The sequence below is a fragment of the Ascaphus truei genome, chromosome 15 (genome assembly GCF_040206685.1).
Source record: "Ascaphus truei isolate aAscTru1 chromosome 15, aAscTru1.hap1, whole genome shotgun sequence".
Lineage (NCBI taxonomy): Eukaryota > Metazoa > Chordata > Amphibia > Anura > Ascaphidae > Ascaphus > Ascaphus truei.
Window position 1 is genome coordinate 26905497 of NC_134497.1, and position 26945 is coordinate 26932441.

At 43.8% G+C, this 26945-nt stretch overlaps 1 protein-coding gene across 1 annotated transcript; it reads right to left on the bottom strand.

The window, feature by feature from the left end:
* LOC142466717 (uncharacterized) lies at positions 1-26945 on the bottom strand. Its single transcript, XM_075572046.1, has 3 exons — positions 26923-26945; positions 24102-24286; positions 1-1472 (listed from the first exon to the last, which is right to left on the bottom strand). The coding sequence occupies exon 3, from the start codon at positions 1363-1365 to the stop codon at positions 397-399; it is 969 nt and encodes a 322-aa protein (XP_075428161.1). The 5' UTR covers positions 1366-1472; positions 24102-24286; positions 26923-26945; the 3' UTR covers positions 1-396.

Here is a 26945-nt window from a genome sequence, read left to right on the forward strand (position 1 = left end):
GACAGCTTCAGCATATTGGGGAACGCACATTTTATTAGACCCAACAAAATGGAAATATAAAACATCAAGAACATTTTTCTTTACATAACACTACAATAAGAATGATACAAAAAACCTGCATTTAAAAAGTTATAATTTTTTTTTATCATTAATCATGCCTGGCTTTAGAGAAAGGTCTCTCCTCTTTGTGTTTCCTCTTGTGCCTGTTCAGGCTGGATAACTAATCAAATCCCTTCCCACATTCCCCACATACATGCAGTCTCTCCTGTGTGTGTTCAGATGTGATAACCAACTAAATACCTTCCCAACATACATGCGGTCTCTCCCCTGTGTGTGTCCTCTTGTGTGTGTTCAGGCTGGATAACTGACTAAATCCCTCCCCACACACATGCGGTCTCATCTGTGTCTCTTCTTGTGTATGTTCAGGCTGGATAACCAACTAAATCCCTTCCCACATTCCCCACATACATGCGGTCTCTCCCCTGTGTGTGTCCTCTTGTGTGAGTTCAGATGTGATAAACAACTAAATCCATCCCCACATTCCCCACATATATGCGGTCTCTCCCTTGTGTGAATCTTCGTGTGTGTCTCCAGTCTAGATAAGTCACTAAATCCCTTCCCACATTCCCCACATAAATGCGGTCTCTCCCCTGTGTGTGCCCTCTTGTGTGTGTCCAGATGTGACAACCGACTAAATCCCTTCCCACATTCCCCACATACATGCGGTTTCTCCCCTGTGTGTTTCCTCTTGTGTCTGATCATGTGGGATAAGTTACTAAATCCATTTCCACATACCCCACATACATGCGGTCTCTCCCCTGTGTGTGTCCTCTTGTGTCTGATCAGGTTGGATCCTTCACTAAATCCCTTCCCACATTCCCCGCATACATGCAGTCTCTCCCCTGTGTGTTTCCTCTTGTGTCTGATCAGGTGTGATGAGATACTAAATCCCATCCCACATTCCCCACATACATACGGTCTCTCCCCTGTGTGTGTCCTCTTGTGTGCATTCAGGATGGATAACTGACTAAATCCCTTCTCACATTCCCCACATACATACGGTCTCTCTCCTGTGTGTGTCCTCTTGTGTCTGTTCAGGCTGGATAACACACTAAATCCCTTCCCACATTCCCCACATACATGCGGTCTCTCCCTGGTCTGTGTTCTGTTCTGTGCGTTCTGGTCTGATAACCAAGTCAGACTCTTCCCACTTTCTCCAAGATCTTTTCCTGTGGCAGCAGCTAATATATATCCTTTGGAATGAGCAGTTACATTGTTTATTAATTGCCTTGACTGGTTGAAAGATGTATTTTCTGTCATATTTATTGGAATGTTGCAAGATTGTTCTGTCTTCATCTTTTCCATATTCTCATTTGGGTGTTGGACCTTCAGATGTTTGAGGAGGTAATCCTGACTGATAAAAGCAACCTTGCAGTGTTGGCCTGGGTGGATTATTGGTGCTTGGCTTTCTACTAGATGAGACAAAAAAAGTCACTGTTACACAAACTATCTTACAAAAGGTTATGCAGGAGAGGTAAGTTGGCATATCACAAAATGTTCAGGATGAAAGTAAACTGTAGATGTACATTGTAAAAATGAAGGGTTTAGCACAACATGTGCAGCATTAGGGCCGGGAGAGTAGATGTAGTGGATTATACATTTAAAGTGGATCATAATATTTAACGATTTAAAAGGAAATCTCACTAGCTGCAAAACACCAATTAAAGTGGCAGAAATCTTTTCAAACCCTTTGATAGATAGTAAGTTGATAGTTTCAGTTGTGAAGGTATAATTATAAAATGTTTTTACAATGAATATAATACGTGTCTCATTAGAAGCTCACATATCAGTCACCGGGTGTTCCCGTTACCGCACCATGTACCAGGTCTCTAATAGTTATAGAATAACCCAAATTTCTGCTAAATCTCCATTGTTAAATCAGGAACCAAATGCACAATTATTGTATTTTTTTTGTTCAACTTCAAATTTTTTTTCTTTTTTTATTACTTAAGTTTTTATTCATAATTTTTCCAAAAGTAAGAGGGGTACAAAAAGAAAAAAAAAAGGGGGGGGAACAATACAACGGTACAGAATTGCAAATAGTCTGATTACACATTAGGCGGGGAGGAGAGTATGGGAAGGGGACAGCATTTGAAACCACGTAACATATTAACTACCAGGCGAGTTACAACATAAAGCATAAATCATAAGTCATAAATCACTCTGTTCAGAATAACCTAGTCTAAATAAGGGGATAGACCTGCATGTCTAAACCAAGGGGCCCATGTTTCGGAGAATTGTGAAGTGGAACCAGTTAGGTAGGCAGTGAGTTTTTCCATGTAGACAATATGCCAGATTTTGTTATTGATTTGGTTTAAGGATGGGGGAGTCGGTTGTTTCCAGTTTTTGGCGATGGTGCATCTAGTAGCATTTAGAATTTGGGAGATAACTTTAATTTCTTTTTTGTTACAATTGGCCATTGGTTTTCCCAAGACTGTATAGATCGGGTCCTGTGGGACAGTGATTCCCAGAACCCTGTGTATTAAAGCAAACACTTCCCTCCATGTTTGCTGAATTTTTGGGCACGACCAAAATATGTGCAGTATAGTCCCCCTTTCGCCACAACCACGCCAACATAAAGGAGAGACACCCGGGAGAAAGGAGTTCAACCTGGTGGGAGTCATATACCATCTATATATTAGCTTGTAAATATTCTCCTTAATCACCACACAGGAGGAATTTTTGGAGGCCGCCTCCCAGACATCTTTCCAGACATCAAGGTCCAAATTGGTATTTAACTCCTCCTCCCAGGATGTCATATATTTATCAGGGATTTGGCTATTTTTGACAGGCGTCAAACTATGGTATAGCCTGGAAGTAATGCCCTTCATAACAGGCTGACGTACACACCAGTCTTCATATAGCGTTAACACATGTGGTTGGTTTGGCTTGTAGATGGATTGGATGTAGTGCCTAACTTGGAGAAATCTGAAGAATTCAGAGGAGGGAATATCGTGGCTCGTTTGTAATGAGATGAATGGAGGGACTTTACCTTTGGTGAGAATATCATTAACTCTTAGGAGTCCTTTTTGGACCCAAAGGTTGGATTGTTGGTTATTAGTGTAAAAAGGGAGGGAGGGATCTGAAAACAGGGGTTGCATGAGGGATGGGGTACCAGTCAGTTGGAACCTAACTTTAAGGGAGTCCCAAAGATTACATGCAAAAGATAACACCGGGTTTGTGTAAACCTCAGCTGGTCTGGATTTTCTATTAAGCCAGAGGAGAGTCTTAATTTCGCATGGGGAGCAGATCGATTCTTCTAGTTCAACCCATCTTTTTTCGGTTGGGTTTGAATGCCAACTAACTAGTTGCCCTAGTTGTGCCGCTGTATAGTACTTTTGTAGATTTGGGAGGGCTAAGCCTCCTTCTAGCTTAGATTTATAAAGGATATGTTTGCGGACTCTAGGACGTCTATGTTGCCATACAAATTTCAGAATTTTATTTTGAATATTGTTTAGGTCCTTCTGACATATCTTAACTGGGAGAGTTTGGAAGAGGTACAGGATTCTAGGTAAGATGTTCATTTTAATAGTGGCGATCCTTCCAAACCAAGAGATGATGTAAGGATTCCAGGTGGACAAGTCTTTTGCAACTTGGTCAAATAAAGGTTTAAAGTTTGTTTTGTATAGGGATGAGTAGTCTTTTGTTATTTGAACCCCAAAATATTTAATGTGGGTCTGGTTCCATTTGAAGTCAAAATTAAGTTGAAGTAACTTTACCATATCCTTGGCAAGGTTTAAGCTCAGAGCCATAGATTTAGAGGGGTTAATTTTGTATCCTGAGAGGGAGCCAAACTCCGATAGAGCTTGGAAAAGGTTGGGGAGGGAGATGAGGGTTTGAGAGCGTCAATAGTATGTCATCCGCATAGAGAGCTATCTTGAATTCCTTCTGTCCAACATTGATACCCGTGATATTGGGGTTCCTTCTTATTTGGCAGGCTAGTGGTTCAATTGCCAAAGCAAACAACAAGGGGGACTGTGGGCACCCCTGTCTGGTTCCGTTCGATATTGGGAAAGGGTCAGACAAGGAGTTATTCGTTTTTACTATGGCCGTTGGAACAGAGTATAGCGTGTTTATGCTGTTTAAAATTTTGGGAGTAAAACCCATTTGTGAGAGTGTGGCGTTCATAAACTGCCAATCCAGACGATCAAAAGCTTTTTCAGCGTCTAGTGAAAGTAATAATGATGAGCGTGAGGTTTGCTTTGCTACATGTATTAAATTCACTGTCCTCCTTGTGTTGTCAAGTGCTTGTCTGCCCAAGACAAAACCAACCTGGTCCGGATGGATCAATCTTGGAAGAATATTGTTTAATCTAGTGGCCAAAATGTTCGCGTATAATTTTAGATCTGTATTTAATAATGATATAGGTCGATAGCTAGAGCACATCATGGGGTCTTTTCCATCTTTTGGGATTACTACTATGGTTGCTCGTAGCATATCTCTGGGTGGGGGGAGGCCTAGAAGCATCTCATTAAATACTTTGGTTAAGTGTGGGAGGAGTATTATGGAGAATTTTTTGTAGTAAAGATTTGAAAATCCATCCGGACCAGGGGCCTTCCCATTTTTCAAAGATTTGATAGCCTCCAAGATTTCAGGGGGTTCTATAGTTTTTTCAAGATTTATTATATCTTCTGGTTCCAGCGTGGGGAGCCGGCATTGAGTTAGAAAGTTTTGAATTTTTTTCGCTTTTTTGTTTTTAGCCGATTCTCCCACTGGGCCAGGCAGATTGTAAAGAGATGTATAATATTCCTTAAAAGCGTCACTAATAACTTTGGGGCTATTTGATATCTTTCCATTCTTGGTATAAATATTATGGATCCTAGCTTTGACCTGCTTTTGTTTTAGCTTACGTGCTAGCATTTTATCTGCCTTATTGCTTTTTTCATAGTATTTCTGTTGGGTCCATCGTATAGCTCTCTCTGCGTTTGTCACTAACAAAAGATTTAATTGCCCTCTAACTGAGATTATTTGTCTATAGTTTTTTCGGGAGGGGTTTGCTTTATGGATACTTTCTAGTTCTGATAACTTTTGTGTTAATGTCACAATGTGTTCCGCTTTTTCCTTCCTTTTCCGAGAAGCCAGAGCGATCAGCTTGCCTCTAAGCACGGATTTATGGGCCTCCCATAGGGTTAAAGGGGAAACGTCTGGGGTGTTATTTATATCAAAATATTGGACCAGTTCCTCTTCCAATTGTTGGAGATTTTGTGGGTTCGACAATAATGATTCATTTAGGGACCACAACCTTGTTTTGTTTTTGGTGGTGAGGCCATCCAGTTTAGTTATAATTGTAGAATGGTCCGACCAAGCAGAGGGGGCAATTATTGCTGAGGAAATGTTATCGCTAATTTGTTGGTCAATTAAAATATAGTCTATACGTGAATAGCTATGATGGGGGTGAGAGAAGAAGGAGAAGTCTTTTTCCTTGTTGTTCATTAATCTCCAGGAGTCTACCACCATCAGATCCTTGGTCATGGATACGAGACCACGAGTTGAGGGAACTATCTTTTGTGGTGGTGGGAGACTGGGAAATTTATCTAAATTTGGGTCCATGATTGCGTTTAAATCCCCTGCAAGAATTAGAAAACCTTTCTGGACAGAGTTTATTAAATTTGTGAGCTCGTGGAAAAAGGATTCTTGGTTTTCATTAGGGGCATATATGTTAGCTATTGTCACATGGGTAGAGTCTAGTAATCCTGTAACAATTAAAATTCTCCCAGCAGGGTCATTTTTAATTTTGTCTACTTTGAAATTTAGATTTTTGTGGAAAAGTGTAGCCACCCCATTTTTTTTTGTATGGGATGATGAGTGATAGATTAGAGGGTAATCGCTACTGTACAGCAGTGATTGATCCTCCTTTTTCAGATGCGTTTCTTGTAGCAAAATGATATCTCCTGCTAGTCTTTTGGCCTCTGAAAGGGCTATTCGTCTCTTACGGGGGGTATTGAGGCCCTTGGTGTTTTGGGAAATTATATTAATCGGCATAGTGATGCTTGAAAGGTCTATGATACAGGTGAACAGAGTGATGACCTATATATAGCAGAAGAAACAGAATCTTAACTATTGTAAACAGTCTGTATCGTGAACATACACCTTGAGAGATACACATATTAACTTTCTGCAGTAACAAATGCTTGTAGAACTGGGTGTGGGGGGAGGGTGGACAGGGTAGGGTAGGGTAAAAAGAGGACCCCGGTTTCCAAACTATGTTTGGGGGGACCAACCATCTCAGGTCCCGTGAAGCGAGTGTATCGCAGTCACGGGATGCGCAAACCTGTGGGGGGCGGGTTGCAGCCCAACGGCTTAATGCCACAGTGCTCCTTTGTTTGGGAGCCAAATTTTCAGAAAACAAAAGCAAAAGCAACACCCCGGTAAGTACGGGGTGGATTGTGTGTGTAATCTTACACATCAGGATACAGAAAAACGAGGGGGAAATGGAACATCGTAACTATTTACATCACCTTATCTTTCCTTAGTTTTCTCACATTGAGTAGATCAGACTGGCATCCAGTGCTCGGCCATCTCAAAATCTATATTTAGTCTATAGGGGAGGGGAAACACAAACGGAACAGTGCAAAGAATAAATAACATAGATATCCTGCATCCAGGACATACCTCTACCCAGGAAACGGTTTCGAATTAGGCCCAGGGTGTCCAAACCCGCGCACCGAGAGCCACCAGCGGGCCGCCCCCCAGCACAGGTGGCCCATCCAGCGACCCAGTCAAAGACAGATCCACCGTCCGAGCCACCCGCACCGAAACAGGGACACCCACAGAGGCCGGCCCGCCGACGGCCCCCGAGGACCGAGCCCGAAAACCCCCAACCCGGGCCAACATGTGTCAACTGCACAAAACATTCAACTTAGATCAGACTGTCTATCAGTTTCTAGGTGCTTTGGGACTTTCGGTCCATTTAGAAACAGTCAATTTTGAATAAAACATTTCCAAAGCAACCCTCGTGGTAGCCTGTATTTTAAAACTAAAACCTTTCACAGTATGGGAAGTTATCTTCGGGAGATTCTTGATAACCAGAGCGCCTTGGTCATTGGGAGTGGTTCAAGTTAGTGAATTGACGCCAGGTGTCTCCACTCCTGTTCAAGAAAAAGAGCTTATCTGGAGTAAACGACAAGTTCAGCTGTGCCTTATGTTCCGAACAACATTCCGCCAGTCTGTAAAATTAACTAGAAACTCAATAAATGATCAGCTCCAAATTTCAAGCGGGCTGGTTCTTTTCTCTTCGTGAAATCGGAGTCTTTACCCATGCTGGGCGTTGTTGTTTAGGTGGGGGCTGGGCCCGCTGGGAGGCCTCCATGTCCTCTGGCTCAAGGAGACCCATTGCTCGCAATTTCTCTTCACCTTCTTCTGGAGCGAGAAATATATGTGTTTGTTCTTGGTAGGTAAATATTATCTTGCACGGAAAACCCCAACGGTAGCATATTTAATATTTCTCAGTGTGTTTGTGACCTGAGCGAACATTTTACGCTTGTTCAACGTTGTTTGAGCCAAATCTGGGAAAATGAGAAGCTGGACGTTGTCTTGTTCTATCCTTGGAACAGAGCTAGCGGCTCTCAGTATCTCCTCCTTGCTACGAAAGTAGTGTAGACGTGTAATCACATCTCGTGGTTTTTTTGGGTCCAGGCCTCTAGGTCTAGGCAGTCTATGTGCTCTGTCCATCTGGAGTTTGTCCTCCGTCATTTCTGGTACCAAAGACCCAAAGAGCTGGATGAGATATGCGTCCAATTGAGCATTGTCCACTTCCTCCGGGACTCCCCTGATCCGCATATTATTGCGTCTTGATCGGTTTTCCGTGTCTTCCAATTTTTCGAAGATTGTTTTAACTTGCGTTTTTAACTCGTGGATTTCTTGGGCTTGGATCTCCTGGGCAGAGGCGGTGGTGTCCACTTTCTCCTCCAAGTCCACGATACGGTCTCCTATAGACGCTATTTCCTCTCTGACACTCTGACGGAAACTCTGCATGTCGGAGCGGAAGGAACTTTTGATGTCTTGGACAAACCGCAACATTTCTTTACGTGTAAGCGGAGTATCTATCTCTTCTTCAGAGTCGGGTTCTGGTTCTGCGTCTTCGCCAGCGAGAGACGCGTCTTGATCTTTGGTTCCTGTCTTTGGTTTTTTAAAGAAGAGTGCGGCCTCCCGCGGGTTTTTTTTTGGTGTTTTGGTAGGTGGCATATTTATTGTTATTGGTCGTAGGTATATAGTTGAAGCTGATATTGTTTGGGTGATGTAAGTTTCGTTTTGACTTTTTACATTGACATAAACCCCGTCATTCCTGAAGCACCATGATCATTCACATTTTTTTTTTATTATTAGGATTACGGATGGGGAGAGAGAGTGTTGGAAAGCAACTCAGAGCACTGTTTTTCAATTTTTCAGTTGCTGCATTTGTTTGTGTTCTGTGCCTTTAACTCTGGCCAGCGACGACCATTTTGGATCCGGCTGGAAACAACTGAGTTGCAGGCTGGAACGCACGGGCACCTCTCCTTCTCCTTACTGTTTTCTCCTCTTTCTCCGGGGGTGGGGGCCAGGCAAGAGAAGCCTTTATTGTGCTGCCTCAGGGCAAAATGAGGACTGCTATCCACCAAAGTGGGTCCCAGGGGCAACAGCTCCCCCTCCCTCCCAGGGCAGAGCAGGGTTAATCAGCCGTGTGGGCAGGCAGGACCGCGCACCCCAGCGGGAGCACAGGCAGGTCGGACACCCCCCTCCCTGTCCCCCCTCTCTCTACAGGGCGACGGCAGCCATCTTGTTGGAGGTCCCACGTCCCGCAGTCGCCGCCCGCCGGAGCAGATCACGATCACTGGGGGGGGGGGGGAGAGAGAGAAGGAAGGGGCGCCCTCTCGGGTGGTTTAGGCACAGAGCTGGTCCCCGCTGGGGTTGTCCAACAGAGCGGTACGGACCGCACTGCAGGAGGCTCTCCCCGCGTGTCCCCAGGAGCCCAATCAAGATGGCCGCTCCAGTTCCTCTCCTTCGCAGCCCGGCAGCCGCGCTAGGGCAAGGCTCCGACCAAGCAGGACAGGGAGCTCCCCACGAAGCCTCCCCAGTTCGACAGCGCTCCCAACCCGGTACAATTGTTTATTTATTTATTTTGTATTGTGTGCCGGGAGAGAGCGGAGCCCACCGCATTGGTGACAGGGCTGCCTCCCTCTTACCTTGAGGTTGTTAAGCTTTAGCTGGAGCTTTTAAGCTCCACTGTTTCCAGCAGCTGTCCTTACGCTCAGTCCAATCCCCATCAGACTCCCGAAGCTCCGCTGTTCTTTTCTTTTTTTGTTAAGTGTACCGCACGGTCCCGGCGGCAATTTACAGGTCTGGAGCAGGGGGGCAAATCAACTCCGGTGTCTATGAGCCCCAAACGACCCCTTGGGGTGATAGCGAAGTCTTTTTTGCGACCAGGGGGTCTTGCTCAGTTGGTTGAGTTGATTTTTAATTTCTTTTTAATCTTTGATCTGTTCTTACTATTTGTTAATGAATCCCCCTTGAAGGAGCAGAGGTGCCCTGCGACTTTCCCGCTCTGCGTCCAGGCCACGCCCCCTAAACTTCAAATTTTTATTGAATTTTTTCATAAGGCATAACAGAGAGCCGTATATTTTGTTACCTGAACTCTCTTAAATAAATGCTAGATCCGTGCCTTATGACACACAAACCCATAAAACGTCACCATGGGTAGGGTAGAGTGGGGGATAGGGGGAGAGCTGCTAAATTCTTCATTCCTAGTCCTCTAAAGCAGCGGTGCGCAAACTGTGGGGCGCGACCCCCAGGGGGGGCGCGACACTGCCGACGGGGGGCGCGGGGTTTACAGAGGCCCCGCGCGCTTCCCGAAGGCACTTAAATTAAGTGCCGGGGGAGCTGCAGGGCCTCTGTAAACCTAACTTACCGTGGCTCCGGCGGCTTCCTCCCTGCGGCGCCATGGCAACGCGGCGTCGAGGTCATGTGACGTCACGTTGCTATGGCAACGTGACGTCATTACGCCGGAGCGCGGGAAAGTTGGGGTTGGGGGGGGGGCGCGGGAGCGAGGGGACAGCCATCAGGGGGGCGCAGGGAAAAAAGTTTGCGCCCCCCTGCTCTAAAGGACTCTGCGTTTTGTCATTTTCATCCAGATGTTCCTCTGGCATATCCCCCACTTTAATAACCATGTCTATCCCTGCGCAATAACCCCTTATCAGTCCCTGCGTAATGCTTGGACTAGACCTTCCATCCTAATCCCTTACCTATTGCTTTTGATCGAAGGAGAACGCACTTAATCCTGTCAGAGCCAAAGGGTGGCTTTGCACACCCCTTGGATGTCCGTCTGGGTCAACCATGGCAGCCAGACTTTTTGGAAATTTGGTCCAGAGTCGTTAACTAACCTTGTCAACTTTTCCATCTGGCAGACAAACTAAATTCTGTTCCGAATCTTTTCAATATAGATGGAATAGTGCTGTGGTTCAACAATGCTGCTATCTCGCACCTCATAGCTGTTGCAAAATGAGCAATTCGTTTATTTTCCGCTCTAGCTAGCTCTTGCACTGGTTTAACAATAACAGCCAGGGGTCCAACTGAATTTCAAGGCCCGAAATCCACTGTGGCCAAATCCTAATTTGTTCCCAAAAAGGGGCTATTCGAGGACAGGACCACAGCATGTGTAACAAGTCCGCCGGCTCTCCACATTGCCTCACATTGACACAAGGGGGAGTAACCTGGGACAAATTTAGACAATTTTACTAGAGTGAGATACCACCTCATTAATACCTTATATGAGTTCTCCTTCAATGTCGTGCATATAGAAGTTTGGTCACTACATTGAAAATCTCAATCCATTCCTCGTCCTCTAAAGTCTCGTCCAAGTCTGACTCCCATTGAGCCATGAAACTTGGTTTCCGTGTTTAGTCTTTACCCGAACTGATTACTCCTGAACAGTCTAGATGTTAGTCCCCGTGTGCCGTTACCCAACACACAGAGCGTTTCAACATTCATCAACGGAGGACGTATCGTGTGTTTGATATAAAATGCCCGGATTTGGAGGTATCTAAAAAATTGTGTTAGGGATGTCTTTTTCTGTTCTATTCTAATGTCTTAATGGTGATTCTAATGCATATAAGGTAAATGCTGCACACGTAAAAAGAATAGTATAACCAATGATACAATTACCGGTGCTCCCGTGCTTGAACCATAGCTTGTGATCAATCCAATGCAGGTAGTAACTGAAGGAACACAGGGCACAAACAGATTTGAAGTAACCAAACTAATTTATTGAGCCAAACACAACGTTTCGACCTTAGCGGTTTTAATCAAGTGATATAGTGGCATGCCACTATGTCACTTGATAAAGACCGCTAAGGTCGAAACGTGTTTGGCTCAATAAATTAGTTTAGTTACTGTACTTCAAATCTGTTTGTGCCGTGTTCCTTCAGTTACTTAATGGTGATTCTACCCACCAAATCCTTCAAATCTCCATATTCCCTGTTGTCTCCAAATGCTGACATTTTTACCACCTAGCCCTGGAGCAAAGTCAGGGTTTCCATATAGAGGGGTCATCAGGGAATGCCTAGAAGTCAACGAGCATCTAAATTTGGTGGCCTCCCAGACTGCGAGTGAATTAGCATTGAGGACAACGGTTTGTTTAATGTTTAAGCCTAGATTTAGGGTACCAAATTAGGTTGCGAAGTTCCAATGGGGCGCATAGTTCGCTCTCTAAGGTCACCCATCTTTGCATGTCAGGGTGTGCATGCCACTGTATAATTTGGCATAATTGAGCCACTTTGTAATATGAGAGCAAGCAAAGTACCGCCAACCCACCAGCCTCCTTATCTCTTTGCAGGATTCTCGCTTTAATACGTGGTTTTTTTATTCCTCCAGATAAATTTTGAAATCTGAGATTGCAAGGACCGAAACAACTACGGTATCGAAAGAGCCTGAAACAAGGATAGTATACGAGGTGGAAGGTTCATCTTAACGCTGTAAATTCTCCCAATCCATGAGATTCTGTACGAGTACCACTCCCTCAGATCTCCCCTCAAGGACTAAGAGTTTAGGATAATTTGCCTTATATAGTAACTTAACAGTTTTTGTGATATTTACCCCTAAATATTTGATAGCTTTGGGTTGCCAATTGAAATTTATCTCTATTAATTTTTCTATATCTTTTGGGATATTTAAACCAAGGGCTTCAAATTTGGCCTGGTTAATTTAAAATTCCGACACTCTTTTAAATTTCCCCTGAAGTTTGAAGAGGTTTGGTAGAGGTAAGAGGCCGCAATGTCAGAATAACAATATGCGTATAACGCCGCTTTGTGAGATTGTGACTGAATCTGAATTCCCGATATGTCCTAATTGCTTCTGATTTGGGTGGCTAGTGGCTCCATGCATAGTGAGAACAACAGGGGCGAAAGCGGGCAGCCCTGTCTCGCGCCACTTTTAAAGTCTAAAAAGCTCTGAGGGAAAGCCCTGATGGATGACCCTCGCTGCTGGCTTAGTATGTAATGCTTTGATTGCCCTTAAGATCCTGCCCCCAAACCCGAACGACCCCAGCGTGGCATCTAGATATAGCCAGTCTATTCTGTCAAAGGCTTTTTCCGCATCTAAGTTTAATACAATCCCCGGGATCTTGTTGGCATTAATAAAATCAATTACATTGATAATTCTTTTAATATTGTCAGCCGCATGTCTCTCTATAATAAATCCATCTTCATCCGGGTGAATCAGCCTTGGCAGGATAGAGGTTAATCTATTGGTCAATAATTTTGAATATATTTTCATTTCAAATTTTTTATTGTTTTACATGAATAAATTAACAGCTTACATATCTGCGTCAGACTTAAGAACAGAACACATATCTATGGATTCAATATAAATTGTCATAATGTACAAATCTACATTCGCAGTACTGAGTCAAACGAAATAATGCTTGTTTATATGGTTTTATCCATTGCCGAGTTAGTCTTGTTTTGAATGACAGAACAGCTAGAGATTAGGGATAGATAAAGGGGGGGGGGGGGGTTGGGAAAGAGGAAGAGTGGGAGAGGGGGGAAGGAAGGGGGGAGGGTAGTACCCCAGTTAGGGCCCTTGCAGTTTTGGATAAAACTCTTTTTCCTTCTAAGGTTTCTGCTATTAAGAGTTTCCCCGGTTTCAACTTACCGCTTATTGACTCTCTAACTCCCCCAGTACCCGTCACTGACTCCCAGGCATCAGCTTCAGACGCTAGTTCTCCTCCTACCAGTGTCCTTGCAGTGCCAGATGTCCCTGTTACAGATTCTGAGCCTCCAGCTCCAGACACTAGCTCCCCTCCCTCCGCTGTTCCTGCACTGCCCGATTCTCAACTTCCAGATAGTACAGCTCCAGAGCCCCTTCCTACTCTCACTCCTATGACAAGTACGATGCCCTTGGAGTTCATTCCAGCACTTAGTTCGCCCCATGCGGTTGTTCAAATCTCTGCAAGGACCAGTATACCTTTCCCGGACTCTGGTGCCATATCTGAAGTAAAAATCCCTGGTGCGGGAGGGAAGTTTCCGTTCACAGACAGTTCTGTGGCCCCTGAATTACCCCAGAATGACTTTAAGTATGGGGTTTCTCTCCCTATTGTCTCTAGAACTCAACACGCTGCCTTGGACTCTGATCTCCACTTCCCAGACAATACTGTCTCTCACTGAGGGTTCTACAGTATTTGGGAGCTCCACTATTGATGGCTTCTCTGCCTTTGCGAACCCATGGTTATCCCTCTCGGAACCTTCTGATGCGCCTGTTGTTTCCTCTTTGTTCGAAATACTCAGTTCGTACCCCAAGATCTCGGTCCCTAAGCCTGGTTTACTGCTTGCATTGTCAGCTACTATACCAATACCTGGCAATGCACCCACCCTATACCCACTCTGACCACTATCTGGAAAGCCCCTGGAAGACAAGACTCTCAAATTCCTACGTGCAGATGTCAGCAAAGACTTTGTCTGTCCGGAAGGTCGCCCTGATATACTCTTTCAACTATTGGTGCCTCTTGTCCTGAACTTTGGTACCATTACTAGGGACTGGGCTCCCAGCGGGGGCCCTTCTGCCGTTTCTGCTCCGGAACCCCCTGGTTCTTCACAGCCTTGGATTTCCAAGCCATTTCGCGTGGCGAGCCACGTACCAATAATTTCTCAACCACCACTCTCATATCCTAAGTTTGTACTCGCCAATGAACTGCTGGTTTACAGTTGCCCTGCTCGCCTAAAACAATTTAGGAATAACTCCATGTCTCCGAGACCAATAAGTGCCCACGACTCTCTGGACCACAAGTCTACTCTACATCCTAGACAATTCCGGAACAATTCCAGGTCCCCCAACTCTAGGAGTGGTTATGTTCGCCCTCACGTCTCACCTGAAGGGGGGGAGAGGGTACTGTAAGGAATCCGCTCCAGGCTTTGATTAGAACCTTGCAGACTTCTGCAGTTGCTAAAGCTCCCTCTGGCAATCAATGGCACATGTGCTGCCTCTCATTGCAGTTCCTGCCCTGTGCTCCATCATTGGAGGAATGCTCACACACCCTTCCCCTGTGATTGGATCTCCGCCCTTTATATGTTGGGCTTTGGCTCTGAATCAGAGCCGAGCATAATTCCTTCCTTGGACGTTACAGTGTTCAGCCACAGGCATTAAGGCTTGTCTTTTGTGTACTACCTCTCTCGTTTTTGTTAGAAGTTCCTGAGGCCTGCTGCTATGCTTCTAAGCAGAGGCCTGACTTGCTTAATATCCAGAGGCCTGACTCCCTGAGTATCCTGAGGTCTTCTGCTGTTGTCCTCACAGGGGCCTGCTTTGGTTATCTGTGCTGAAGCGTTGGTTTTCCCTGACGCTGCCATGCGGTGTACTTCGGCCAGCCTGCTGTCTTCACCTGCTGAGACCGGCGTTATGGGCCGAGGCCACTCCTCGCGCAGAGGCCGCTCACGCTCCTAAGCTGAAGCGGGAAACTCCTGACTACCTGTTGCCGAACTCCTGCTTGAATAACGACGATGCTGCCTTCTCCAATCCTGACCCTGCTACGTATGACTACGAACTGCGCACTCCGGATCAGTCTGTGCGGATTAAGGTCGGTGTTATATAACCCCACCTCAGCCCTGCGGTCCGGTCCTGTGTTCCTGATTTTCTCATCAATATTCCAAATTTGTTTGGTCCCGGTCCCGGTTTGTGGCGAGCACAATCGTAACACTGCTAAACCAGTGCTGTCCAAATCATTAGGTTGAGTGAAGTCATTCCTACCGAAGTAAAAAAGTAACGCTTTCAGCATCAGACAGTTCTTCCTGAGAAACTCTCTTATTTAATACTTGTGATTCTTCCTCCGTTAGAGCCGGTAATCTACAATTACTTAGATATTCTGATCTTGCCTCGGACAATGTACGACCGCCTTGCGTAGAGTGCAGAATTATAAAGTTTAGAGTAAAAATTAGAAACTTCCTTTGCTGTCTCTTTTTCATTGTATGTTGATGTTCCTGCTTTTATGCGTATTACTGGAATTTGAGATTTAACTCTCAGACCTCTAAGTTTGCTGGCCAACAACCTATCTGCCTTATTTCTGTTTGTTTTAGATCCAATCTGGCTTTTTCAAGAGCCTTCATTACCTTGGCTTACTGTCTCTAACACTCTCTCAAAAATTCGGCTTGAGCCTCAATTGGAGCATAAATATTTAGGAAAGAAACCTGAACTCCTGAAAGAGTCCCTTGCACCAAAAGATATCTACCCTCCGGGTATATGACCCTGTTAACTACAAATGGCGTGTTATTTTAAAACAAGATAGCCACTCCTCTTTTTTATGTTTTGAAAGATGCATAATACGCCTGAGAGAACATTTGTTTAAACGTATTTGGGGAGAATTAGTATTAAAGTAAACACTCCACCGTAACTACCCTGCTAAAAGTTTGCAATGAAATCCAGTGTGGAATGGAACGGGGACAACTCACTGGTGCAGTATTCCTAGATTTTGCAAAGGCTTTTGACACAGTTGATCATGTTATCCTGCTTAACAAACTCCAGAGCTCTGGAATAGGGAAACATGCTTTAAATTGGTTTCAGTCCTACCTATCAGGAAGATCCCAACATGTGTCCATCTCAGGCTCTAACTCCAACCCCCTGGATATCACCTGTGGTGTCCCGCAAGGCTCTGTTCTGGGGCCCCTACTCTTCTCAGTGTTCATTAATGATCTTCCCACAGATTGTAAGGAAGCCTCAATACACATGTATGCAGATGACACAATCCTATATGCACACAGCCATAGCCTCTCTGACCTTCAACACATACTTCAGTCTGACTTTTTGAGACTCGAAAACTGGATTTCCCAAAACAAACTGTTTTTAAACACTGACAAGACTGTAACAATGGTATTTGGGACCAAGACTACATTTGTAAAGCTTCCAGTGACTGAGCTCCTGATTAGAACCAACGCTAACACCACCCTAACACCTGTCACTAGTTTTAAATACCTGGGCTTATGGTTTGACTCCCACTTAACATTCGGGATGCACATTGATACCCTGACAACCAAGACCTATGCCAAACTAGGGGTACTTTACAGGAACAAATCCTCCCTAAGTCTCCTGGTAAGAAAGCGTATTGCACAGCAGATGCTAATGCCAATTATTGACTATGGAGACATAGTATATGGCTCGGCTCCTCAAACCCACCTTAGCAAACTTGACACCCTCTACAATTCAATTTGTCGTTTTGTTCTCCAATGCAACTACAACACACATCACTGCGAAATGCTTAAAGAACTAGATTGGTCATCACTAGAGTCTAGGCGCAAAGTTCACCTTTCCTGTCTCACCCTCAAATACTTTCTGGGCAAGCTACCCAGCTACCTGAACAAGCTCCTCACCCCTACCACTTGCAGCACCTATCACCTGAGATCAGATTCCAAAAGACTATTCATGGTCCCAAGACTCAACAAAGTATCCGGACGTTCCTCCTTCTCCTTCCGTGCACCCCAAAACTGGAACAACCTACCAGAGACTCTCATATTCACCACCAGCTTAAGTTCTTTCAAATCTAAGGCTGTCTCACACTTTAATCTGGTCTGTAACTGTTTCATACGCTCATAATATATATTTTCTTTAACTGTGCACGCAATGTCTTGTATATAATGTATACCATGTTCATTTATGTAACTGTACTTGTAACCATGTATTATTTGTTTTACTCTGTGCCCAGGACATACTTGAAAACGAGAGGTAACTCTCAATGTATTACTTCCTGGTAAAATATTTTATAAATAAATAAAATAAACAAAGTGGGTTTCCTGCAAGAGCAGAATGTCCCCTCTAGTCTTTTTCAGTTCTTGCAGTGCTAGTCACCTTTTTTTGTGCGAGTTGAGACCCTTAATATTTAATGAGACTATTTTTATTGTGGATATATTGGACATCTCACTATTTTATTGTTATGGGAGACTTGGATAACCACTTTCCCAAGGTAGTCAGCTCCCTTTTTTTCATTAGATAAACCTGGATCCCTACCCTGATCGCCCGCACCTCTGGGAAAGAAAGGGAAGGATGGGTAGAAAAGAGGGATAGAAAGAGAGAGAAAGAGAGTGCTTTTTTCCGAGAAAACCCTATGATGGGATCCGTGATCACCTGCGTGATCAGGAGAAAGGGCTTATTGCCCCTTGGAGACGACCCTGAGTACCAAACATGCCAGGGCTGCCGTCCTGAGCCCTCCATTATTTATTGGCAAAAAACAAGGCCTGGGGGGGAGGGGGGAGAGTCCTAGCTCTACCAACCCCCCCCCCCCCCCCGTGCCCACAACCACACAATCTATACAATAAATCTTTCCTATTAACCTCTCAGATTGGGACATTTTCTAACCTGAATTGCAGAACCGAAATTCCAGTATAAACTTATACAAACAGGGCGATTCCTAACTTTAGAGTGTTTCTCCACATTTCAATCGATACGAAATTTGCAACTTTTCACACCCATTTTATATTGCATTTTACGCTTGGAAAAAACTCCCTCTAGAACCCATGGATTCTGTACAGTGTACGTCTAGGGACTCTTGGTTGGATGGGACATGTAAGGAAGGACCGGGAGAGAAAAAAGAGGGGTAGGGCAGGCCGACGAAAAAAGGGTGGGAGGCAGGAGAATCAGGAGGGCAGGGGGGGGGGGGGATAAGGGGTGCAGGAGGAGGGATCAACAGGAGGCTTGGTAGATAACTTATAAACACAGAAATTCTCACTTAATAACATATCCACAGATCCTAATTAAATAGCTCCATATTACCTCTCTTGAGGAGTATATGCCCCCTGTATCTACAATCTTTAACCATTATACATGAAATACACATACGCTCAGAACTTCTGGCTTATACTCAAAAATAAAAAACCTATGAGGACTACAGAACCAAACTACCTCTCCCCCCTACCCCCCAACAACATATTTAAACCTATACAAAATGCTCATAAAAAGAGCCTCAGGCTCCTTACAGTTAAGACATAACATCCAGTCAAATAATTATAGACCAGTCAACATTTTTACCCTCTTGATATCGGCCTGTAACTTTGACAATTCGTGGGGTCTTTACTCCCTTATTATGAACGAGATGGACGCCTGGTGCATCTGATCCGGGAATGGAGCCCCTGCTAGGACTGCATTAAACATCCTTAGCATGTGAGAAGCCAGAATTCCAATACATTTTTTGTAATATAGATTAGAGAACCTGTCTGGGCCTGGAGTTTTAGAGGGTTTAAGATTTTTTTTTTACTACTTCTACTAACTCTACCAATCATAGTGCACAATATATCTGTACAGATGAATCATGTCACTGACACTAATATATACAATATATCAACAGATCAATTGTGACCAATTGGACCAGTGACAGCTACTTAAACATCAGGATACAGTATATTGACTGTTGAACACATCAGTACACAATTTATACTGATCTATACATAAAGACTACATCAGCAGTAGCATGATTGAGTTTCAATAGTAACTTAGGATAAACAAACAACAGTGTTATAGGAACGGAATCATGTTAGATGAACAGTCAGGATAGCTTTAACATCCTTTTACACTGTCCATCATACATCTTTGCCGTGATTTAGATATTTGAACTTCACTTTGGGCAAGGTCTTTAGCCCAATCAACATTGCAATAGAAGCAAACAAAGAAATAGAATCCTTCATACTTACCTTAAGCACTAATGACGTTGTCCTCAACCAATGCATTACTCTAACCTGCCCTCAAAGGCACCCTATTGGTGGACTAACATCATACGCCCCTCACCGTACCGGGTGAGGGCAATTATGGTCATCAAAACATTCATATTGTGAATGGCGTGGAGATCAATTATACACTATAGGCACATAGGGTCAATTGGAATGTTACTATTCACAACTTTAATATTGTATATGTACTTACACAGGACCAGTGCCACGGACTTCACTACACAATAGATCTGAAAGAGTCAATTCCGATCAGATCGGTTAACAGTAAATGAGTCAACACATGCATACACTGCAACAATTTGAACATGGATTTTGAGTGAATCACTGAATAGAGTACTGACTACTATACTATGCTGATCTAGCTGGTATACTCTGCAAATGGATTTAAGCACACATAGCAGGGTATAAGGATTACCTTGGCAACGCGGGAAGCGGCAATAGTATTATGGGACTCCATCCACGTATCAGGAATGCTTGCGGTTTAAGTATTAAGTCTTTGATGTATTGAGCCCTGGGATAGTAACGGTGAAGGGGTTAACCAGGCTCACTAATAAAGGTTCAGCCCACTTGGTTAACCCTAATCCATGTGTTGAGGTCCTAGAGTGTCAGCTCTTGGACCCAGATGTCCTAAATGCATTACTGTGACTGTGTGCAAATTATGCAACATTAAAGATTTGTGTGTTTTGCCTTTTCTGGGGTGCTGGGACAGGGAGATTTCTAGGCTGTAAATTTCAGAGTGGGTTTGTCGGAGAAAGTCTTTACAGAATGTGGCAATGTATCGGGGTTCCAGAGTTATGGGATACCCCAGGAATTGGATCCGAGAATCGAGTGAGATTCTTGGATCCAGCCAAGCACATTGCCCCGGGCAAACTCTGACTCTGAAAACGCTATTACCACTCACCGCCAGGATTCCTGCTGCAGCATCTTCCAGATTATGTAAGCAGGCATGAAGGGGTTAATGTATACCTGCGATCACCCACAGGGTCCCTAGTAGACAGAGGGGTCCCTAGTATAAAGAGTGGTACCCAGATACATGCCCAGCAACCCAGCACCTGGGAAAGGGGTTCAGGGGGGCACTCCAGCTAATTAATAAAGCCGAGAGTGGTTCCTGTGTGTAAAAGTTTTAAAAGTTAGTTTTCTAAAGTGTGCCAAGTATGAGGCTAGTGAATGTAAGTAACATATACACTCATTCCATCCCTGACACCAGAACAGGTACTTATAGATTTTACCACACATAAGACAGGACACAGTATATTTTATTAAAGGAATATATTTAATAGGTATATGTACTGGTAACCTGTAAATGAACTGTGGGATTTCCAAGTCATGAATTTAAAGCGGACCAGATGGCTACAAAGCTTGCTGCCTATGGGTCTGTGAGAAGTCAGGACTTGAAAGCCTTAGGCTGCGTCCCCGCTAGCGCTGAGTGGGCTGAGCGGCCGGCGCTTGCGGCGGTTACTTACATATATAGATATATGTAAATTCTCGCTCACGCTGTGCGCGTGCACACGCACACACGCACTGTGCTTAGATAAACAAAACATATATACTTTCCCGTGCGCTCAATTACCCGCAATGCCGCCCCCCGCGTGCTTACATGCAGGACAACCGGCGCTCATGCTTGGAGCACTCTCCAAGCATGAGTGCGCTCAGCGCCAGCCTTAGGGATGCCAAGGTGTTAGAACAGGAGGGGTACTGCAGTTCTGCTTGAGTACCCACATCCTGGGCTAACCAGCCACCATTTGCCAGAACCTAGACTCTGGAGCCTGGACAGCGGGTGGGCTCAGTATGCAAAGAGGCAGAAGTGCCAGGTTGGCGCATGCCCCTTTACAGACTGAGAAAAGGCGCCCGCCCGGTATTAAAAACCCGGCAAATCGGCGATTGGCTGGAAGGAAAACTCCCACGCTCTGATAGGCTGTAGAGGTTGGTGAATGAGAGCCTGAAACCCTTAAGAGGGCTTGCAGCCAATCAGGAGCGCAGATTCCAAGCGCCAAACCATCAGCAAATCAGTAATCATAGGAACCACTATGTATATAATGTAAAGAGATATCACCTGAAACTCACCCCCGATGAAGCCAGTCAGGTGAAACGTACGTCAGGCGTCACTACCTGGTGACGTCGGCTTATCGGAGAGGCGTGGGCGTCCGTTTGGTTGGAGCGCTTCGTAAACTGCAGCCGTGGGCAGCCACAGCGTTCTAACCCGAGTATTTACTTCACTAGCTGGCTACACATTAAGTGTTTTCAACAAGTATATATGTTTCATAGTTCTATTAGCTCCTAGTATCATACATTCTGGGAGCCATATACTATCGTGGCTACTTAGTGATTTCACACAAGTACCATATTTAGAATAACCCAACTAAACAGCTTCATAGTAACTGTTTAGTAGTGAGAGGAAACAACATCAAGTTCCTGCTCACAGATTTGGGTTGTAACCTATGTTATCCAAGCCACCCAATAGAACAACGTATATATTTATCCAATAGAAGTATACATTATACTATCATTATTGTTTGACAGGACGCAGAATAGTCAGATTTTGTCGAGCTATAATTAGAGGCATTTTCTTGTGCTGATCATTCAGCTGTGCTATATTATAAGACTAATGCACACTACAACTAGGCTGGGTCAGTAGCACTTCTACACCCCCATGCCCTCCTTCACTTTTAATTGATTTTATTAGTTTGTTTTGTCACCTCCAAACTATATTTTAATTATTAATAAATATTATTTTAAAATAAATTAAAGGGTGATATCTAGTGCCACATAATAGGGATACTCTCTTGTCCTTGTTATTACGTCACGTCTCTTCCCTGTGAGCACCACCCAACATTGAGTTTGAATTTCACTGTAAATTATATTAGTCCCTCTATACATGGTGCAGGGCTGTAATACACCTTTAACAAGTGTATTGTGTTTGTATCATGGCATCTGGCTTGTTTGCTTTTTCAAAAAAAAAAAATCCTCTTTGACCAACTCAATGTTTCTCAGCCTAGGAGGTGAGGAGCAAGTTAAGGTCTATTCTTACATCTTTTAACTCCTGTAAGATCTCCTCTCTACCATTTCAGCTATGTAGATTAGAGAGCTCCTGTAGCTTCGTTTTTAACTGGTTTAATTTTGCATCTCTTTTTTTCCTACCGACCGCTATGTTTATTAAAGTCCCCCTGAGAGTTGCCTTGTGAGCCTCCCACAGGGTTGTATGAGAGTTCACGCTCTCCCTAATAATTCTGAAAAATTGCACTAACTCTTCTTTGAGAGATTGTGCCATTTTGCTCTCGGGCTATCCAGTCTAATTTATGAGCACCGTAACTCTATGGGTGCGTGATCTGACCATGAAATATCATGGATCATAGAATAGGCGATCTGCGGGACCAGTCTATTGAATACAAAGAAGTACAGGCAGTCCTTGGTTATCCAACACAATGCGTTACTCAAAATGGCGTTGTAAAGCGAAACGTTGTAAAGCGAAACACGTTTTCCCATAGGAACACTGTTTTAATGTATGTTAACAACTAGTTATCACCTATTCCATATTGGTTTAGCTCATCTTGCCTATGTATATAATGGGCAGTATATTGGCCATTATATACATAGGAAAGACGGGGCTAACGCCAGCCTGGAGTAGGTGATAAAATATTTGCAGTATTTCTGCCGTTCATCCCGTTCTGATAAATATTGGAACTTGATGTATGGCAGTTTTTACTTGAAAATGCGGTATTATGCCTGTTTGTATCGGATCTGATGCTTTTAACGGGTCCGATGCTTTATTTTTGGTGTTGCAACGCTGATTCATTGCACGATAAGGCACTTTTTTTATGAGGGGTGTCACGTACGTCACCCAGCTAGCACACGACCTGCATACAGGACAGGGGTTAATACTGATGCTCGCACTTTTCACCCCGCAAAGATTTGTCAAATGAACAATATCTCCTCTACAGGAGCAAAGATTAATATACAGCTCACAAACTGCCCCACTCTTCACCTTTGCAAAGGTCCCTTAAATTAGTTATATCTCCCCTCAATCCGTCCCAATATACCACCGCCATGAACAGCACACAAGTGAGCACGTGACTTAGATCTGCAACCAGGGTTAATACACACGGCTATTCTAGCCACCCCACCTTTCTCCTCCGCAAGGAACCAGTGAGATAATATTAGCCACTACTCAATTGCAAGTCATAACTACCCACTGCCACCACCTGGGGTAGGCAAATAAGAGGTCAAAGTAATATTTGCCAGGGCCTCAGGTTCCCTGTTTATTATAGAATAAACTATGCACTTTCACACACCAAAATCAGTTGTAGCTAAATGTGCCTGAATTGTAATTCCTCTCCCCAGAGCATTCCAAGCATGCCTCTGGTGAGATCTGATTTTTAAAATCTTTTCCCCTGACTTAAAAACATTCTTTCCTCATGACAACGGCATAAGCCCACCCCTTGTAGAGGATGCTTTGAAGCTCCTCTCCCCAGACCATGTCTATAGAACTTCATTAGAACAGTTGACACCTTGAGTGGGCTATCCAGGATGGAGACCCACCCCAAGTAAGTCCCTTTGAAGTTCAGAGTAGACCAAAGAAACACTCCTGACCTGTTTCAAGCCCAGCATTTTGTATTTTGCCAAAACAAGTACAGCTCATTAACCCCTCAAGCACCAAATGGATTACCTACATAACTCATTATCACGACATGCAGTAATATGGCATTTTTGGTTACCGCAGCTTGATGTATCTGGCCCTTTGACTCCAGTTAGGTTTAGTGATATTAAGTTCTAGTTGACCCGTAATGGTGTATGCAGATCTATCACTATTTGCAATTTAACATCAGTAATAAGGCAAGAGAGATGTAAAAACCACGTAACCCACATATTCCCGATTACCTTGTGCTTGTGCGTTACTTTTCCACAGTGTAACCCCCTTGAGACCAAGCTCTTTCCCCACATATCCAGACCAGGAGCTCTGTGTGTGTGGGGGGAGGTCTGTGCAGGTTCTATAGTAGATTTTCCTGTGGTACTGGAACGCCACAAGGTTCTGTTCTTCCTCGTTTTTCGCACAATTTACAAACCTAAAATTGGGACAGTTAGTGAGGTGTCAAAGTAATGTCTATTTTATAAAGGAAGAGCTGAAAAAAAGATACAAGTTGTTAATAATGTTTCTTTCTTCTCTGCAGTTTTTGAGTAGAACAGAAATTAATGGAGAGCAATGTATATACGATGGCTCACTTGTATGTACCCACATTTTGATTGGAATGGGAGCCACAGGCCATACCAGCGACTACTTTCTTATTACTTAAAAAATAAATAAAAACACTGTTGCAATTAAAAAGTCCCCGACAAGATGACACAAGTTACACAAAAGTTAGTTTTCTTCCGGTGGAACTAAACAGAAAGTGGGGTTGATGTAACAAGGTGTTGTAGCAGGATTGTGTTCCATTAGCAACCTGAGCTTATAACATGCCCTGGACTGATTTGGAAACTGGACTATAGGAAAAGCCTTGAGCCACAGTCTAATGAGGTAACAATGTCAGTTTCACGCTTCCCGAAGAAACGTAAATTAAGTGCCGGGGGATATGCAAAAAAAGTTTGCGCTCCCCTGCTTTAGGGAATCTAGTTGTACAAAATAATCAGCGCACCTCGTTTCATAGGAAGAAAAAGAAAGAAGATAAAGAGCACAATAGTGAAGCAAGTTCACAACACAATACTTGTGTCTGTAGATGGTGAGATATGCACTTACCTTTATATGCCTGAGACAGGCACTGTAATGTATCTTTGCGTGTCCTCACCACAATATTCAAAGGACTTCTTTTTTTCAAGGTTCTGCTTTATATAAAATATCAGGAATGTGGTTTCATAAAACAATATTAAAATAAGGGCACCGACCAGTTCATGATATTCCGCAACCTCCGGTGTCCGCGACAGTCACTTGCCGAGCTGCTCAGCGTTCTATGTCACTTCCGGTTCCTGGTGCTTCAGTGAAACTGGTCCTCCCGGCAACCCTACGCGTTTCAACGGTGATCCGTCTTCGTCAGGGGTAAGATACTTACTTTGAATATTGTGATGGCTTCATGGTGGTGAGTTCACGCAAAGATACCTTTATATGCCTGAGACAGGCACTGTAATGTAAGTGCATATCTCACCATCTACAGACACAAGTATTGTGTTGTGAACTTGCTTCACTATTGTGCTCTTTTTCTTCCTATGAAACGAGGTGCGCTGATTATTTTGGACATCTATTGCTGCTGGGAATTGGGAACAATTCGACGCTTCATTTAGTTATAGCGCTTCCTTTCTTTGTTGTATTAGTGAATCTAGTGTTTGGTAAACAGAGGAGGCAAAGTGGATAAACAAAAATAACCCCCTGCAGATCAGTACCTGGGAGGCAAATAAAGGGTGTGGGAGGAAGGGGGATACAGAACACAAACAGCAATAGAAACACAGTAAGAGAAACCATGTGAGACGAGTAACTCTTCTCCTGAGGGGTATAGGGGAAATAATTTGACAAGCTGTTTGGGAGAAAAATAAAATGAATATTTCTGTTTCTTCAGTAGTTTCGGGAGGTTTTGCAAGGATTTGGAAAGACAATAAGTGATGGTAATTGTCAAAGAGTAATAGTCTGGAGAATATAGATTTAACATTAGTTGCCCACTAAACAAGGTACATTAGTGTAGGCGACAGCAACCAAAGTTACCCATAATGTCAACAGCTGCCTCTGGTTAAATAAGGCTTTGAAAAGTGTGGCCCTGCGTTCCTAAGACGGGGAAAGACTTGTGTGGGGTGAGAGGAAAAGGAGTGCTTAGGTTGGCTAGCAAGGAGAAAAGGCTGATTGTACAATCTCTTATGGGTTTGTAATCTCAGGATTTATTTAAACTGAAGCAGAGTAGGAAAATGGTGTTCAAAAGGGGCAGTCCCTCGTAGGAAGAACGTGAACCAACAACAATGGCATATTTAATAGGAGTTCCTTGAGAAAGCGCCAGTGATGGCATGAAACGCGTGGGAGGAGTTCTTTTGTTTGTGGATGTCATACTTTTTTATATAGTTTAAATAAAAGGTTGTTTTTTTTTCTAATTCAATTTTTGGCTGGTGAGTTCCGCTCCTTCAAGGAACTGCTGTCCTTCTGATCCTTTTTTTGGATTGGAGTGACGCTAAACACCTTCAGTGCATGTTTGTGGCCATGAGGAAAGGGGAATGGTGAATTATTGTGAGTACTATTGAATACTCTAAACTGGACACACTAACTGGATATGGGTTACCAGTGGGAGCTGCAGCTGACTTGCTGTGGCAGTTACACCTCTCATTCTAGGCTTTTATGGTCAGGTATTTGCGGACACATACCCTGTTGTTTACCCCAACATCACCTCTCATACATAGTGCCTATAACTATCTATACTCTGTCATTACATCAGATTGGAATAAATTATACAGACTACATATTCAGTTAACCCCTAGATCTTACAGTCGGGTTTTCCGTTTTTGAGGATTACTATGACGTAGTTATTATATCATGGGCCCAAACTCTGTGACAAAGCAGCTACATCAAAATTGCACCCAAAGGGTTAAATGGTGATTTCATCCTTTTCAAGGAAGTTATGTACTCCAAGTGATTTCATGTTTTCCCATCGCCAGGTTGGATTTAAAGCAGCCGTTCAAGATGCATTTTAAAAAAAGAAGAAAAAAAATGTTTCCCTTCAATCAAAACACTTACAAGTGATTATCTAAGTTGCCGAT

What these genes read in the sequence shown, in the direction of transcription:
- LOC142466717 (XM_075572046.1), bottom strand. Translation starts at nt 1,365, where the DNA reads ATGGAAAAGATGAAGACAGAACAATCTTGCAACATTCCAATAAATATG.